The sequence below is a fragment of the Anser anser genome (genome assembly GCF_964211835.1).
Source record: "Anser anser genome assembly, chromosome: 18".
Taxonomy (NCBI): Eukaryota; Metazoa; Chordata; class Aves; order Anseriformes; family Anatidae; genus Anser; species Anser anser.
This window is the reverse complement of record NC_139739.1, coordinates 12,163,330-12,178,274: the sequence shown is the minus strand read 5'-3', so window position 1 is coordinate 12,178,274 and position 14,945 is coordinate 12,163,330. Positions and strand designations below refer to the sequence as shown.

The following is a 14,945-nucleotide window of genomic DNA, read 5'->3' as shown; positions in this document are numbered from 1 at the left end:
TCAGGTCCCCTTGTTCCCCCCGCACGCACTCTGATCTCCTCCACGCCCCATGTGTGTGCTCACATCCCCCCATTCAGCCCCCCTGCTTACCCACAGAGGGATCAGGTTTGATCTGTGCCTCGATCCCCTCCCATAACTGGCCCCCTCGGTGACCCACCCTACAGACCCCTCCAGGTCTGCCCTGATCCCCATTCCCCCTCCCTGTCCACTCTGTGCTTTCCCTCGTGGCCACATCACAAGTTCCAGCTCAACTCTTCCAGCCTAGACACTCAGCAACATTTCAGAAGAAATTGGGGAAAAATTATTTATAACAAAAACAGTCAAGCCCCCCCAAAAGTCAGCATCACCCATGCCCTGCCCCTGCACCACTTATTTCTTCTGTTATCCCAGGGTCCTGCCCCTTGGCTGCAGCCCCACTGCGTCCCCTGCAGCCCTGGCACCGCTCACGGGGACCGAGCCAGAGCCCCGTGCAGGTACTCGAGTCTGTGGCAGGCACCGAGGTGAGTGTGGGCTGCTGCATCCAGTTCCTGAGCTCTGCGCCTGCGCCAGGTGCCACCTTGTTAAAAGGATACCTGAGACAGAGGGGAACACGAGAAGAGGGGAGAAGTGGAGGAACAAGGCTGGGGGAGGACGGAGAGCTGGGCAAGGGGAGCGCAGAGGGGAGCAGGGCGCTGAGAGCCAGCCGCAGGGCGCTGACAGCCCGCGCGCAGCCACACGGCGGTGGGGATGTCTGAGGCAGGGCTTCGAGCTGGAGCTGCGTGCTTCCGCGAGAAGGAACGGAGATTATGTGCCTCGTGTCTCTTCTCCTCTTGTTTTCTGCAGGGGGACCTCGCCGTGCTGCTCGCCGTCGTCACCTACAGAGCAGCAGCACCTCAGCAAGCGCCAAGGAGGCGGACAACAGGGGTTCCTCCCTCCCAGCAGCTGCTTCCAGAAGACCCACAGCTTCGCAGCTCCGGCCCCAAAGCCCGGCCACGGGGCAGGCAGCAGGGCTCACCTCCCGCAAGGCAGCTCAAGTAGGCAGCTGGGGCGCTGCTCCCGTTGACCAGCTCGTACTTGGTGGAGCCGCTCACCGTGTCCTCTTCCCCCTTCCCCTCGTCGTCATCTTCCGAGTCCACCAGCACTAAGACGTCGCCCGAGTCCTGGCTCCTGCGGACAGCAGAGCAAGCAGAGGTGGGCTGAGAGGCTGAGGACAGCTTGTCCTGACCCTGTCCCTCCAAGGCTGCCTCTCCCCTGGCTCAGACAACTCTGTGATGCACCAAAACAACCGATTTTTGAAGGACTCTCCCAAGCCTGCACTAACCGTGTTCGAAGAACAGCTGGTTTCACACCCTGTTGGCAGCAACACCACCAACAGCATTCTGCACTGCTTCCCATTCGTCTTCCAAAGTCCTCCAACCATCTCATGACCATTCATGTACTACACTGCCAGAGCCCCTCCCGAGCGGGGTTATCCTCCCCTCCTGCACAGAGGGGGAACTGGAGGCACTCAGACCAGAGTCTTCCCATGCCGCAGCACCACAGCTGTGGGAACACAACCAACAATGGCAAGGAGAGGGAGCAGGGCCAGGAGCAGCGGGAGCGGGAGGCAGAGGAGAAACCCAGCGCACCGGAACCCCGCAGAAGTACGTGCAGCTCTCAGAGATCCCGAGGGAGCGAAGGACACAGTGCAAACATCAGTGCAGAGAAGCAGGAGGTTGCCGTTTCTATTTACTCACCACGTTTTAGGGCTCACCAGCACCAAGGAGAAGCTCTCCTGCACAGCCTTCCCCCACGCTACCAGCTGCCTCTGCGTGCCCAGAGGCAAGGCCAAGCGCTCTCCTCGTCCTCCCGCTCCCCGAGCCACGCCGAGCCTCACCCCTGGGCTGAGCCCTCCCGCTCCCACCCAAGCCCAACTTGGCTCTGGTCAGCCCGCCTGTCCCCTGCCCTACGGGAGACCACGGATGTCAGGAGGCAAACTAGCGAGTCTGTGCAGGACGGGACGAAGAAAATCAACTCACCTGAACGCAGCACCTAAACGGGAGAGAAGGGAAGGGAAAAGCACGTTAGAAGCAGCCCACTGCTGGTTTTGCTGTGCAGCCCCCGCCTGCAGGATGCTCTCTGGCAGTCAGAGGAGGTGCAGATGTGAAGGTTTTCTGCCAGAGGGGAAAAGCAGTCAGCTTGCCCACGTACAGTGAGAGAGCTTGGAAGGAAAGGGGAGAGCAGGGATGGCTCTGCACAGCTCAGCTCCCTGCGTTTCCAACCCAGCTCCTCCAGGGCTGACGGGGATTTTGAGCAGGATGAGGCCGAAGGGCTGGGGTAAATCAGCAGCCAGCTCCAGCACTCCAGGAAGGACGTGCAGGTCAGGGACAGAACCCCTTCCCTGGCTGGCGTGGAGGAGAGCTCCTACCTCTGAGGCACAGGAGGGGGTTGTAGTACAAGATGAGACCAGAGATGGTGAGAACAGCTATCAGGGACAGGATCGCCACTGCGCCCACGACTCCGACGATGTTTGTTGGCTCTGCAGAGAGAGGAGACACGGGCGGCCATCTCGTCAGTGGGACACGGATGGATGCTCTCGCTGCAAGTGACAGAGGTCTCAGCGCTGCCTCAGCTCTGATTTCCCATCACTTCAGTCCCAACACCATGTAGGGTGCGAGTCTCAGGCCCCTGTGTTTCATTGAATGGAAAACACCACTGCAAGGCCCCTATTTTTGTGTCCCCGTGCATTTAGTGGATGCAAATCAATCCCTGTTGCAGCTCGAGCAGCACCCTGAGCGCTCCTCTAACCCCAAAACTGACACGGAGGGACCAGGGAGGCAGCTGCGCTCCTCTCTGAGGCCCGTTAACACTGAGGTGAGGGGAATCGGGCCTTTATCAACACTGAGGTGAGGGGAATTGGGCCTTTTCACCCTGGCATGAAGGAACCCAGTCCTGCACCCCACTTGCTGTGAGAGTATCGACAGTCACCGGGCTGTCAGGGGCAAATGAAGCCCCCAGGGGCTCTCCTACAGCTGCAGCGAGCTGCGTCCCTGCCTCCCACAGCGACCCCAGGCAGCCCCACTCACGCTTCACCGTCAGGCAGACGAACATCTCCCGCAGCCCCACGGGGTTCTGCGCCTTGCAGACGTAGCAGCCCCCGTCGGTGCCCTGGGAGCAGTTCCGGATGGTGAGCCGGGACACGTTGCCCTCCTGGGCGATGAGGTACCTCCCGCCGGGCTGGATCTCCGGCTGCGTGATGCCCCGCAGCCAGCTCAGCCTCGCCGCCGGCACGCCCTCGGTCACCCGGCACGTCAGGGTCACGTTGTCACCCACAAAGCAGGTCTGCGGGGGGTCCGATTCCAGGGAGGGGAGTTCTGAATGGGGAAAAAGAAGAAGAAATCAAGGAGGGGAAGGAGGAGTTTAATACAGCAAGCAATCAGCTATCTGACAAATTAATAAGCATTAAGAGAAGCATTTAGGTTGTTCATGGGACTTGAGCGGCCTTTCAAGGACTTTCTACGAGCAACTTTTATATTGTTCAATCCTGTTTTTGACACCTGCCTTTACATCCAGAGCGGAATGCTCAGGGGGCAGCCCGTGGGAAGATGGCAGAGAGGAGAAAGGCAGCCCAGGCATTTCCCTTGGGAGGCGCAGAATTCTCCTGCAGCCCCAACAACCCTTAGAGGACAAACACAGCTCAGGTTTCCCAAAGCCACTTTCATTAGCCTTTGTTAGAGGCTCGTGGGGGACTGGGGCATGCACAACCATCTTGCCATAAACCAGCCCCAGCGAACTTAATCTCAAGCTGAGCAAGGCACTAAAACCTCCGGTCACCTTCTGTGTTGCGGCCACAAGTACAAGCGTTTGCAGAGGTGAAAAGCGTGGTGCTCAGAGATTTGCCAGCCCCTGAAGTTGTACCTAAAACACAAATCAACAACTCTCCCATGTTGGATCTCACCTGTAGGACTTCTGAGCCTTGTGCGGTCACCTCTGCACACATCAAACCCTGCCAGGCTGCCTCATTATCACCCCCCTCCTGTCTCACTGCAAGAGCCAGCAAGCCTGCCTTGCCTGACCACTGCCTTCGTGTTCTGGAGGGCAAAGAACGACTGGGGTAACTGTCTGCCCCACCGTTAGCAGGCTCATTAATAATTACTGTGCTGAGCCAGTCAACTCACTTATCTCCACAGAGCAGGCAGGCTCCTCCTGCTCGACTACGTGGCTCCCAACACACTTGAAGACTTTGCGGTGGGCGAGGTGGGAGCTGTTCAGGGTTTCCACGTGGGTGTCCGAGGATCTCGTGGAGCTGATGACCCAGCTGGAGTTCTCCAGATCGTGCCCCTCTTCTCTCCAGTGCAGCGTGGGGTAGGGGTACCCCCCGGGCCAGCTGCAGAACAGCTGCAGCATCAGCCCCGAGGACGAGGTCTCAGCCCAGCACTTCAGGGCGGAATGCGGTGGACCTGTCATGAGAACAGCAGGCAGTTGCAGTCAGAAACACATCCAAGTCACGGCTCTTAGCACCCCAGGGCTGGAAGCCCAGCAAGAGCTTGGTTTTCCAGTCATTCTCCTTCAACGTCTTCACGGTTTCCCTGCCAGTCTGGCTCCCTGACCCGGTCCCTGAGCCCCAGGGGACCACAGCTCTGAACGAGAGCCACCAGGGACCAGGCTGTCCTGCAAAAGGCAGCCCAGCAACCACTAACACACAGGGGAGGGACAAATTATTGTCACAGCTTTGTCTAATGGAGGCTGCTGTCACTGCCAAGAGGGCCCAGCCTGGCTCTCGCACCCTGCGCCGCGCTTTGCATCACCCACGTCCCGCTTGCAGTGGTGGGGACAAACTCCAGCAAAGAAGGGAGGCAAGGTACGTCACCGTGGCCTCGTGCCAGCACCACTCGCTGGGTAACAGCCAGGAGCACGTTTGGTATCTAACTGCAGACACAGCTAATGATGGCGGGACGGGGCAGGAACCAACAGAACCCGCAGGGCAGTCCCTTCGGGCAGCCCGAGTTCCTGCCGCTCTCCCGTCAGCTGGCTTCTTTACACTCCTGATGCTGGCCAAGAGAATGATTTTAGTGCAGAAACTGGAACGTACACACGCCCATACATACGCACGTGCCTGTTCAACAGCCATAGGGAGGGATTCTGGACTCTGATCCTGGCAGAATTGCCCCTGTGGCTGGCTTGCCTACTCCCAGAGCTGAGCAGGACCCCACTGAGAGACCAGACGCTGCCAAGCAAAGCCCCAAACAAGAGATGTCAGAGGGATGTCTGACATGTATTTTGCAGAGCATTTATTCAAGTAACCAGAGAGATGACATAATTTAGAGTAAGGGGAAAAAAATCATAGCACAAAACCCACGTGAGCTCCAACAACATACCTTCTTGGGGCTCGGCTTTCCTGGAACTATATACATGCATTTTTTTATGATCTTTGAAACCACCCAGCTGTGGCAAGAAATTTCTCTGTCACTTCCTCTGTTCCAGCCCTGGGGTGGTCTCAACTGCTCCTGAACCCTGGCTGTGGCTGACAAGAGCAACCTGGCAGCCTGAGTCATGGGGAACTGCCCCACATCGAGGGGCAGACCCAGGCAGGGCACTGCACTTCTTGTGCCAGCTCCTGGCACCTGCCTCCTAATGCTGTCGGCTTTGTATCCTAACTCCCAGGCTCTCCCAGCACAACTCTACTTTTCTGCCTAAATGCTAACAGCAGATCTGTTCCTCAAAACGTAAAACAAACAATTTACCCCCAAACTAACAACCTCCCACTCCCCCAGACTACTAAAACAACATAAAGCACCAGCAAAAACGGGCTCCACGCTCACAGAAGAGCCAAGATAGCCCTATATCAAATTGCACACAAACAGACCAGGAAATCCCTTGGAGGTGTGCAATTACACGTTTCCTTCACACCATGTGCTTCCTATCCCAACACAAACACAGAACAGCAGCCCAAGGCCATGGCTGCACCTCTGTCACGTTGCTTCCTCTACTCGTTGCGTATTTTTGTTTTAAATACGGTTTCAAACACAAAGAAAACTTTTTGGTACATCCAGCATGGGATGAGTTGAAGACTATCAACTGGGAACTTCCACACAAAGCCCACAGATCCTGGGTGGTGCTGCCTGGGACGGGGCGGTTCACTCCAGCCCAGGCCAAGTTGCTTCAAGGGCCAACAACACCAAGTGCAAAAAATAAAAGGCACGTGCTTCTAATGTTAAGTTGATAAACTTCAACTTCTGGCCTTTGCTGATGCTGCTTCTGCTGACCTAAAGCACCACCAGAAGTCTCTCTGCCACCTATTTAAGGACACCCCAGTGGCACATACCCCCTGTGTAACCTTTGGAAGTTAACTGACAAGTTCTGCATTAACAAGCGAATTTCAGAGAGTGGTATTGACACTTGGCATGCCCACAGAGTTTCAGAAAAAAAAAAAAAAAGTAGTATCATAAGGAAGCCACCTTAAGATTTAGGGCTCCCCCTTCCTGAGCCCCATGCCTACACATTCTCTGTAGCAGCCTGGGGTTTCTGGATTCCTTTGCTCCAGTCCTCTGTGACCCTCCAACCCCATCTGCAGGTTCCTTGCCCCAGGAAGGGAATTTTTACCTGTGTTAACATTCAGAGATTTAATCTGTACAAAACAGGGACAACTTTTACAACACACACCCTTCACCAAAGGCTGGCAAAGGAGAAACACCCTGAATGCAAACAGAAAACAAGCATCACACTGTAAATGTTGACAAAAAGACAAGCAAGGAAAGGGCCAGTAAAGCACAGAGCGTCACCGCAACAGGAAAACTGGCAGCAGCCTTTCCCTCCTCTAAACCCTGGAATATGAGCTAGGGTGGCATAAAGGACAGCAGGTCACTGAGGGGCCTACGAAGATTTCTAAGGGAATGAATACGAACGGAAAATGGGAGAAAGCACCAAAAGACATGACAGGGAAAAAAAGCTGAAAGAACAGCCTGTGCTCTTACCAAGAGGCACATCCCATCACACTGCTCCCAGCAGTAAATTTGAAGAATGCGATATTTCTGTCAAAGTCAGAAGAACGCACTAAATGATCTAAAACAGGAAACTTCAGCTGAAGGCCCCTCCATCCTCACATCAAAAGGCTGGCAGCAGGGTTGGCACTGTGCATCTATTTCAAATGCGTATTTCAAAAAAGCAACACGTTTATTGGGCAGAAGTCACCCCGATTCTGAGGCAAAGGGCCACAGCTATAGGACGTGAAAGATCTGTCCAAAAACTACCAAGGAAGAAGAAACTGAAGAGGCGTAATGAGGAGTTCACAGCTGGCATGCTAACGTTCGCTGCTTGTGAGTAAATGTTTAACAGAGTAATATCAGCCTGCTCACAGATTTTATATGATAAAGCCACCTTCCCCCTTTCCACATTAGTTTTCCACCGGTGCCAGGTTTGCTACGAATCTGGGAACCTGAGCCCCAGGCTGGGGGAAATCCACAGGCACGGGACAGACTTACTGGCTACCAGGAGCTGGACTCTGTGCTCATGGTCTGTCTTGTTTAGCACTTCCTTGCAGGTGTAGTTGCCTTCGTCCTGCAGACGCAGCTCTGTGATGCGCAGCGAGCTGTTGTCAACCAGGGAGAAACGGACATCTGGGGGGAAGGCGACCCGCGAGGAGAAGAGCGGGGGGAAAGAGTGCGGATCCCCTTGGAACCAGACCACCTCTGTTGCTTCTTTGGAGACATTTCGGCATAAAAGGAGGATGCTTCCTCCAACCTTCCCAAAGACCACTTCTTCTGTTCCTGGAAAACAGAAGGGATGGTGTTAGGGATCTAGGGAACCAGCAAAATCCCCTTCCATAGCAAACTTAACAACAAAGACCTGGACAAATTAATATACGGTTTTCAACAACACCAGGCCAAAGGTCTTCATCAACAGAGCTCTTCTATGCTGTTATGAATAAAAAAGCCATTTGGGGAACCTGCTGAGGTGCTTCATTACCACACCAAAGCCACTCCTCCCTGCCTGCCATCCTTCTGTTTACCCATCTCCCTTCCCTTGATTTGCCTGTCCAATTTTTGTTCTGGCAGCCCTGAGGTTGGCAGCCTGCCCTTGGCTCCAGAAACCTACGAAGCACACGTTACGGGGCCTCTTGTCACCTCTGCAAAGGATCTCCAAGATGCATTTGGCAACTAGAAGCATTCAGTGCAGACACGATCAGAAAGAGGAACACAGCTTAGAAGTCTCAATGGGAAAGCAATGCCAGCTTACTTTTGCCTGGGGAACGGGACAACCAACAAAGCGACCTGAAAGAACCGGACAGGAGCTGCATCAGAGCATCGGTGACACCGAATCGGTAGCAATGAGAGCCCAGATTCATGGTCGTGGCAATGCTGGTGCTCACCCAGGATTTTCCTGAACCTCTGGCTCTTACTGCCCAAGCAACCTCGTCCCTACACCACCCAGGGAAAGGAACAGTAACAGAAGAAGAGCCAAAGAATGCACCAATGGGACTCTAACATCGGTAGCCACAGAGATAACTGAACCCTTGGTGGCCTCCTTTTACCTCTCCCAGGCTTCAAGCCCTACCAGCCACATCCCCTGCCACAGGGGACCTGAACCCTACAGCAGACACAGCCTTTTCCAAGGCAAAGGGCAGCGATCAGGCACACAGCCTACACCCAGAGAGCTGGCAGCGCGGTGATCCCTGCTCAGGCATCTGAAGGTGGGTGGGAATTTGAAAGCGAAGGGGCTAACAGGTGATTTGGCAAAAAGTAATAAAAATTAATCGTATTTCTGCTGCACCAGAAGCCTCGACCACACATTCTGCCGGGGCCAAGGCGAGCTGAGCCCTGGCCCCATTGCCACTGCTCTCCATGCAAGGCTGGCTCTAAAATGGGCTAAAAAACCCTACATCCCCCAGCTCCACAGCCCCACCACGACTGGGGCGCGCCTTACTTTTACCAAAAAGTGGCTTTTTAATAAATAAATAAATCAATCAACCCTTAGGACCCTCTGGAGCCCTCCCCACGACTCCGACGGAGGGAACGGCGAGCCGCCCCAGCGCTCGGCCACCCGCCCGCCCCCGGTACCTGCGGCGCCCCGGCGCAGCGCCAGCCTCCAGACGCAGAGGGCGAGGAGGAGCCGGGCCGGCGGCGTCCCGCCGGGGAGCCTCATCGCCCTGAGCCGCCGCCACTGCCTCCCGCTGCCTCTCGGCCCGCCCGGGAGGCGGCGCCACCCGGCCTCCGCCCCAAGGCTCCGCTCAGGGGCCTGCCCGGTCGCCCCGAGCCCACTGAGGGGAGCCGGCCGGGGGGGCCGGCCGCCATCTTGGCCGGCTGCCTGACCCCTCCCGCCATTTTGAGCCCCCCCTCCCCGACCTGTGTCGCCATCTTGGGCGCCCCCCGGCCCCCTTTAGCCCATTTCCCCGTCCCACAGTGAAAGGAGCTGCTGGGCTTTTTTCTCATGGAATCACAGAATCATAAATGTTGTAAAAGACCTCTAAGGTCATCTGGTCCAACCATTGCCCTATCACCAGTATCACCCAGTAAACCATGTCCCTAAGCACCATGTCCAACCTCTCCTTAAACACCCCAAGGGATGGTGACACCACCACCTCCTTGGGCAACCTGTTCCAATGCCTGACCGCTCTTTCTGAGAATAAATGTCTCGATTATTTCTCTTAATTATTTATCCGTTTTTTTTTTTGTAAGAGCGCTTTGCAGCAACAGGTGGCTTCCCCAGCAGAAAAAAGGGGCTAGGTGCCACCGGGGGCTCTGGGCAGGAGCAGCGGTGAGCATCTGCTGTGAGAAGACATCAGGTTGTGCACGGGCTGTGTGGTGCTTCGGCGGCAGCAGGCAATGCCCCAAATTCATATGTAGTAAAGGAAGAAATGTGAGGATTGTATGAGTAAATCAAGACCTCTTGTCAAGGTATCCATGGAAGAAAGGGAACAGAGGCAGTAGAAATCAAACCAATGCATAGCGCAGCAAAACACTGGCATATTCAGATGTGGTGAAGGCACATGCAGCTGTGGAGCACTCCACTGGACTTGCACCAATGTATTCCAAGGCTGACTGTTGTCTTGTATTTGCTGTGGTTCCTGTACAGGCAGGACTTCATCTGAAATTGTACGCCTTCGTCATGATCAGCAGGTGAAACAGCCTGTGTGAAGTCAAAGTGAGGTGCTGAAAGAGCCAGTATTTCACCAGTGTTTTTTGGGGGGTGTCACATAATGAGCTCAGGTGCAGTCCAGGGATCAACACCAAGAGCATTCAGTGCTATGAGAACAGTGTTTCCAGAAAGTAAAACAGGGCACCTCAGTGATGCCTGAAAGTGAGACCCCCCATGTAGAGTGTGCTCTAGCACCTTCTGTAATGCAACCACTTAAGAAACATCCGAAAAGAAGTGAGGCTGGGAAAAACAGTGATAAATGACTATGAAGTATACCAAAAATTAAATGATTTTAGGGTAAAAAATATGATTTTGGGGAAAAAAATAGCTCAAACGAGAGTTGTGCAGGAAAGAAATATAGCAGACAGCAGTACAGACTGGATGGAGGCAGTGGATGGAACAGGTAAAAGATGAAGTTCACAGCTGGAAAGATCCAGTGGAAACAGAAGCCACAGGGAACAAGGAAAGAGAAAAGTACGAAAGTTTTCAGTTTCTTTAAAGTTGACCCTTGGATTCCTATAGTTGAGTGCAACAATGCACAGCGAACATGCTGCTAAATTCCAGCAGCAGATGTGTTAGAAGAAATAATCCCTAGGAACAGGAGGAAGCACCTGCCTGTTTCTTCACCCTGTGGCTGCAGATTTTGAAGGTTTAAGTAATAAAAGCTAAAATGCCACCGCAGGATCTGAGAGCTGCCTGGGAGAATCTGTCAGCACCACCTTTGTCCTTCTTGCAGCGTGGATGTTTTGGGTGGGCCCTGGAAGCTCTGCTTAGCTGCCTCCCCTGTCAGGGCAGGAGTGGGAATAACTCCTTGCCCACTGCCCTTCAGAACAGGGCAGCTGCTGACCCAAAACAGCGAGTATCTGGGGCACACCAAGAATGATCCTAGCAACCACCTTCTCTTCCTCATCTCATCCTGACAGGCAGAAAAAGATATGGGGATTCTTAGTAGGTCACTTAATTAACAAAGCAAATGAGGGGAGAGGAATGAGGCTCAGATAGCTCTGTTGTGCTCAGCAGACCAAGTCAGGTGGTGTACATCCTCACATGGGAGACTGATCCCGTGAGTGTGTACATGGATTAGACTGACCCTGCTGCTCTGCGCCTGCAGAGGAGCTGGGAGCGGGTGTCATTGAAAAAGACTCCTTCTTTGTGGGCCAGGGAGGATTTCCAGCACGTATGGCAGTTGAAAACCTACACCTTGAACACAGGGGCTGACACCAAAGAAGAGGATGGCCAGAGGCACGCATGTTTCTATAGGGAAGCATGCAGTCAGTGCCCACATGCAAAGAGGGAGCCTCCTGCTGCCAGTGGGGGACAAACCTTCCTGTGCCTGGACAGAGACCTCAGCAGGCAGCAGCATGCAAAGATTGAGCCCTGAAGTGCTCCAGGGCAGGCCAGGGCCACAGTGGGCTGGGAACAGTGATGCTTTGGGGTTTGATGTGTCTGATGCTCCTGTCCCAACTCAACCCACGTTGTCTCCAGCTGAAACCAGTCTGCTCCATGCAGTCCTGTGGTGTGCTCTGGTCTCCTTTGGCAACTGATGTGAGCCAGGCTGAGAGGACATGCCCTGCAGCTCAGCCCCAGCTGCTGCTTTATACCCAAAGCCTCCTCCTCCGACCCTGTTGCCCACTCCAAAATGCGAAATACAACAGCAGAAACAGTGAGGCCATCCCTCCTGGGAGGGAGCAGAGGAAGAGGTGCCTCTGAGGTGTGTTCAGCCCTGTGGATGCTCAGCAGTCACACTAACACATTGCAGGGCAGAGGCCATAAAGCACTCTGCCAAACGCTCAGCTGTGCTGCCAGGTCTTAGCCCCAGCTCACGCTCGTAGCCCAGCCTGAGGCACCTTGTGCATACAGGGAGCGTGTCCCTGGTTCGTGGTTTATAAAGGGAACAGGGCAGGGGACGAGCCCTGATCCCCGCCCCACAGGGACAGCCCCCGCCGGGCGCTGCGGCTGCCGCCGGCCTCGAACCTGCGGCCCTTGGGTCCTCGGAGGGGAGGGGGGCGCGCCCAGCCATCGGGGGGCGGGACCACGGCGCAAGCCTCCGCCAATGGGAGCGGGGGGCGGGCCGAGGGGCGGCGCTGATTGCGCGGCGCGGCTGTCAGTCAGTCAGTCAGGAGCGCAGCGCAGCGCCGAGGAGGGGGGCGGCCATGGCGGTGGACCTGGGGCTGTGGAGCGGGCCGCTGAGCCTCACCGAGGTGGAGCAGAGACCCGCGCAGCCCCTGAGGGTCAAGTACGGCTCGGTGGAGATCGACGAGCTGGGCAAGGTGCTGACGCCCACCCAGGTGAGCGGGGGCGGCCCCCAGGGGGTGTGTGTGAGGGGGGGGGGGTTGTGCGCCTGCCCCCCTGAGGGAGCCACAAAATGGCGGCGCGGCCACTCCGGGGGGAGCTGCGGCCGCGGCCCGCCCTGGCTGGCGGTGGGGGACGTCTGGCTTTGAAGCCTTGGCCACGGGTGCCGAGCGGCCTTGAACGTTCGACATCGAGCGTGGCTGGTCACGCCTGGCCTCCGTGCGCGGCGCTGCCGGCAGCTCCTGCTGACGCTGTCATCGCTCCAGGTGCAGCACCGCCCCACCAGCATCGAGTGGGATGGCTGCGACCCCCAGAAGCTGTACACGCTGGTTCTCACGGACCCTGATGCTCCCAGTAGGAAGGACCCGAAGTTCAGGTAATGGGGGTGGCCCGCTTGGACTGAGCTGAGGCTCAGAAGGAGGTGGGGGGTGTGATCTAGGTTGCGGCAGTGGGGCTGTGGCTGGGGATAGGAACAGAGCCCTGGATAGGATCAGAGCCCTTGCATCTCTCCTTGAGACAAGGACAGCGTGGGGAAGAGGAGCTGCTTTTGCCAGGGTTATTTGGAGGTCTCCTGCGCCTTGGAGAAGCACAGCATTTGCAGCTCACTAATATGAGCCGTGCATGAGTTGGAACTAGGTCTCTTTATGCTAGCAGTAAAATATTAAACCAGGGACCAGCGCACTTGCTACATCAGGCCACTTGGAATCACATGCAGTGCTCGCTCTTAGAGGGTCAGACTGTGGGCATGGTGGAGCTGCAGAGCAGGATGACAGCTGACCGATGGGCTCTGCATCCTGAAGGAGGCAGTACGTGCTGTGGGCCTGACACCTTTGGGTCTGACCAACCAGGAATGACAGTGGTTAGCTTCAGTCACCCTACTCTGACAACTCCGGGGGAAAACAGCTGCTCAGAGTAAGGAAGGGTCTTACCCGAGGGCTGTGACGCAGCCTGACTGGTTCTTGCCGTCTCCTTTCAGGGAATGGCATCACTTCCTGGTGACCAACATGAAAGGCAATGACGTGGGGAGCGGGACCGTGCTGTCAGATTACGTCGGGTCGGGACCCCCCAAAGGAACAGGTCAGTACCTGGCTGCAGTTAGGAGGAGCTGAGCCTGGCTGTGCTGCGAGCGAGCAGACGCAGCACTCAGCGGCACGGCGTGCGTCTATGCAAACCGCATGCTGTGCCACAGGAGCAGCCCCGGGGGGCCTGCCTGTAGCCAGCCCTGGTCACTGATCACGGCGCCCCTTGGACATCGGGCGATGGATCTGTGCCCTTCTGCCTGAATTCAGTAGCTGGGGCAGGGGGAGCGCAGCTTAGGGACAACGTGAGTCATTCACGCACCTCTTGTACATCTCCTTTAAGCTCCTTTAGCTCATACTTATCCTGAGAACGATAGCAGCAGCTGCCAGCGTGCCCCAGGTGGGCACAGGCTTGTTCCCTGAGCAGCTGGGGTCGCTTCAAAGCCACCCTTAAACCCCAGAACTGCAAGTAAGGTGCACTTGTCATGCTGTCTCCTCCCCGCAGGACTGCACCGGTACGTGTGGCTGGTGTACGAGCAGCCGAAGCAGCTGAAGTGCAATGAGCCCATCCTGTCCAATCGCTCTGGCGACAAGCGAGGGAAGTTCAAGGTGGCGGCCTTCCGCAGCAAGTACGACCTGGGGGTGCCGGTGGCTGGCACCTGCTACCAGGCGGAGTGGGATGACTACGTGCCGAAACTCTACGAGCAGCTGTCTGGGAAGTAGGGAGGAGGCACCTGCACGAGCACTGCGTGGCACCCCCCGATCCCCCAGAGACCAGCCTGCTCCGAGCACCTTTCTGTAGTTCTGTTTGCCTGTGAGTTGAACCCGGCTGCTCCCGCACTGACCTCCTGAGCTGAACCATAACCTTGTTGCCGTCCGCAAGCTGAATCTGCCTTGGTGTTGGTGCAGTCTGGACTTGTGCTGTGCTTCTGTTCCCGTAGGTACAGCCTGTAGCTAGCGCAAAAAGCTTCTGAAAAGGCGTCGCTGCGAGGGGCAAGTCAGACCCTCTGCGAATCGCTGCCACCTCGGGGGTGTCCCTGCTGTACTGAAGCAGCGTTACGCGGCACTGGTGTGGGTGCAGAACCACTTCTGGTTGGTGCTGGCTGCGGAGCCTTCTCTTTCCAGGAGGGGAGAAGGCAGCAGTCAGAGGGAAGCTGCTTTTTGTTTTCTCCCTCGAGTATTGGGCCAATGAGGTGAACCACTAAAGTCATTACGTTAAAGATAACGAGAAGAACGAGGCAGGGAAGCTGGTTATCTTCTGATTCTCTATTCTCTTCTGATCTCTGTTGCCACTCGAAGCAGAGCGGCTTTGTTTTGTTCATGTTCTGTTGTGACCCGATGCGTGCTCGCAGTGCAATTAAAAACTTACCAAGGCGGGCGGTGTGGTTGTGTCCTTGGGGAGGAGGGGAGTGCTGGCAGCTCGGCGCGGCGCCGTTCCTTCCCCTCCCGGCATGGAGGAGGCAAGGCTGGAGCCCTGCGAGGGGAGCTCCACACAGGCAGTGCTGCCCGAAGCACACGCGTTGAGCCTAGAAGATAAGTGCT

The 14,945-nt window shown here is 56.0% G+C and overlaps 2 protein-coding genes across 2 annotated transcripts; one reads left to right on the top strand and one right to left on the bottom strand.

The window, feature by feature from the left end:
• Positions 1 to 290: 290 nt before the first annotated feature.
• VSIG10 (V-set and immunoglobulin domain containing 10) lies at positions 291 to 9,166 on the bottom strand. Its single transcript, XM_083803436.1, has 8 exons — positions 9,015 to 9,166; positions 7,440 to 7,724; positions 4,137 to 4,418; positions 3,045 to 3,332; positions 2,387 to 2,497; positions 1,998 to 2,010; positions 995 to 1,146; positions 291 to 854 (listed from the first exon to the last, which is right to left on the bottom strand). The coding sequence occupies exons 1-8, from the start codon at positions 9,097 to 9,099 to the stop codon at positions 784 to 786; spliced, it is 1,287 nt and encodes a 428-aa protein (XP_083659562.1). The 5' UTR covers positions 9,100 to 9,166; the 3' UTR covers positions 291 to 783.
• A 3,014-nt stretch (positions 9,167 to 12,180) lies between these two features.
• Positions 12,181 to 14,777, top strand: PEBP1 (phosphatidylethanolamine binding protein 1). The gene is made up of 4 exons (XM_083803442.1): positions 12,181 to 12,380; positions 12,651 to 12,760; positions 13,361 to 13,461; positions 13,909 to 14,777. Exons 1-4 carry the CDS (start codon positions 12,246 to 12,248, stop codon positions 14,124 to 14,126), a joined length of 564 nt encoding a protein of 187 aa, XP_083659568.1. The 5' UTR covers positions 12,181 to 12,245; the 3' UTR covers positions 14,127 to 14,777.
• Positions 14,778 to 14,945: the final 168 nt, after the last annotated feature.

What these genes read in the sequence shown, in the direction of transcription:
- VSIG10 (XM_083803436.1), bottom strand. Translation starts at nt 9,099, where the DNA reads ATGAGGCTCCCCGGCGGGACGCCGCCGGCCCGGCTCCTCCTCGCCCTC. An exon ending in AGTCCAGCTCCTGGTAGCCA is followed by an intron (nt 4,419 to 7,439) that starts GTAAGTCTGTCC and finishes TTCTCATGACAG; the next exon opens with GTCCACCGCATTCCGCCCTG. An exon ending in CGTCTGCCTGACGGTGAAGC is followed by an intron (nt 2,498 to 3,044) that starts GTGAGTGGGGCT and finishes CTCTCTCTGCAG; the next exon opens with AGCCAACAAACATCGTCGGA.
- PEBP1 (XM_083803442.1), top strand. Translation starts at nt 12,246, where the DNA reads ATGGCGGTGGACCTGGGGCTGTGGAGCGGGCCGCTGAGCCTCACCGAG. An exon ending in AGGTGCTGACGCCCACCCAG is followed by an intron (nt 12,381 to 12,650) that starts GTGAGCGGGGGC and finishes TCATCGCTCCAG; the next exon opens with GTGCAGCACCGCCCCACCAG. An exon ending in GGGACCCCCCAAAGGAACAG is followed by an intron (nt 13,462 to 13,908) that starts GTCAGTACCTGG and finishes TCCTCCCCGCAG; the next exon opens with GACTGCACCGGTACGTGTGG.